Raw genomic sequence first — 1520 nt, forward strand, 5'->3', positions numbered from 1 at the left:
AGGAGGAGGAGGAGGAGGAGGAGATTGGATTTATACCCCTCCCTTCACTTGGAGTCTCAGAGCGGCTTACAAACTCCCTCCCCTCCCCCTCCCCACAACAGACACCCTGCTTTTTTCAAGGACAGCTCTGACAGAACTATGGCTTGCCCAAGGTCACACCAGCAGCTGCAGCCTGCAAGTGGAGGAGTGGGGAATCAAACCCTGTTCTCCCAGATTAGAGTCCGCGCACTTAACCACTACACCAAACTGGCTTTCTCTAGTTCGGCCCCGAGCCATCCTTCTCCGCAGCCACCGTGTGGGAAACCACCCCCTCCAGTGAAGGCACCCTTTCTCAGTCCCACAGCCTCAGGCCAAGCCCTATGCATGCTTCCACAGCTCTACCTCTTTCTGCTTTTATTTTGTCCAGGAGCTCGTTTTTGTCCGCTAGATCCGACTTCAGAGCGGCCTCGAGCTGAGCAATCTGCAGTTTCAGCTGATGCTCCTTCAACTTCCACTGCTGGTCGTTGGTCACGCCAAAGGCACTGAAGAATGGAAACACAGATAGAGAGCTAAGAGGGCTTTTATTTATTTATTTATTTTTTAAAAAAGAGAACATATGGGATGCAAGAAATCGACTTCATCGGAAAATAATAAAAAAGGGAGGGGGGAGAGAGGGGAAGAGCTTTTAGTGGCAGAGATCACTGTCATCATGTCTTAGGAATTAAGCAAACATGTGCTGGTCGGCTGCTGTTGAAACCCAGGCGCCTCTCTGAGGCTGCGGTTGTGGAACATGAAAGGCTTTGTGGGATGAGCAGAGGGGGCTGGCCTCAATTTAGAGCCGCGCAGCCCAAAAAAGTTGGCAGCCCCGGAACGTTTGTGGGGGCTCGCAAAAAGGAATTCAGATGTCTGCTCGGGCGGAGTCAGCCGCTCCGAGGCTCGCTGACAAAACCCATTTGGCATAGATGCCCGTCTTTTGTGTGAGGAGCTGTGACTACCCACCTGATCCGTTTTAGACAATTGGGGGAGGGGGGGCGGGGGGGGGGGGGGGGGGCTGCTGCCTGGCCGCAGAAACCTTGGCTGCAAGAGGAATGATTGCTCTCTGCATCATAAAAAACGAGCTACTTTGATATGGATTAGCAGCCTTTGTGCTCTTTAAACCTGCTTTTATAAGCCCTGAACCCAAATTGAACGCTGTTAACAAGAACAAACATGGCAGCTGGATTTCTCGGAGACGGCTCAGAAAACCAGAGTCGATGCAGATGGGCCCAAGCTCAAAAGAAGAAGAAGAGATTGGATTTATACCCCGCCCTTCACTACCCAAAGGTGTCTCAGAGCGGCTTACAAACTCCTTTCCCTTCCCCTCCCCACAACAGACACCCTGTGAGGTGGGTGGGGCTGAGAGAACTCTGACAGAAACTGCTCTTTCTCAAGGACAGCTGTGCCAGAACTTGTGACTGACCCAAGGCCACATCAGCAGGTGCAAGCGGAGGAGTGGAGAATCAAACCCGGTTCTCCCAGATTAGAGTCTGCGCACTTAACCA

The 1520-nt window shown here is 52.2% G+C and overlaps 1 protein-coding gene across 1 annotated transcript in view; it reads right to left on the minus strand.

Annotated features, from left to right (window-relative positions):
* RPGRIP1L (RPGRIP1-like) overlaps positions 1-1520 on the minus strand; it is a 136609-nt gene that overhangs the window by 96088 nt on the left and 39001 nt on the right. The window contains exon 10 of the mRNA XM_015422281.1: positions 382-521. Within this exon, the coding sequence (XP_015277767.1) occupies positions 382-521 (140 nt within the window). The remainder of the gene's footprint in view (positions 1-381; positions 522-1520) is intronic.

This window comes from Gekko japonicus, unplaced genomic scaffold, assembly GCF_001447785.1.
Source record: "Gekko japonicus isolate JY-2015 unplaced genomic scaffold, Gekko_japonicus_V1.1 scaffold1051, whole genome shotgun sequence".
Taxonomy (NCBI): domain Eukaryota; kingdom Metazoa; phylum Chordata; class Lepidosauria; order Squamata; family Gekkonidae; genus Gekko; species Gekko japonicus.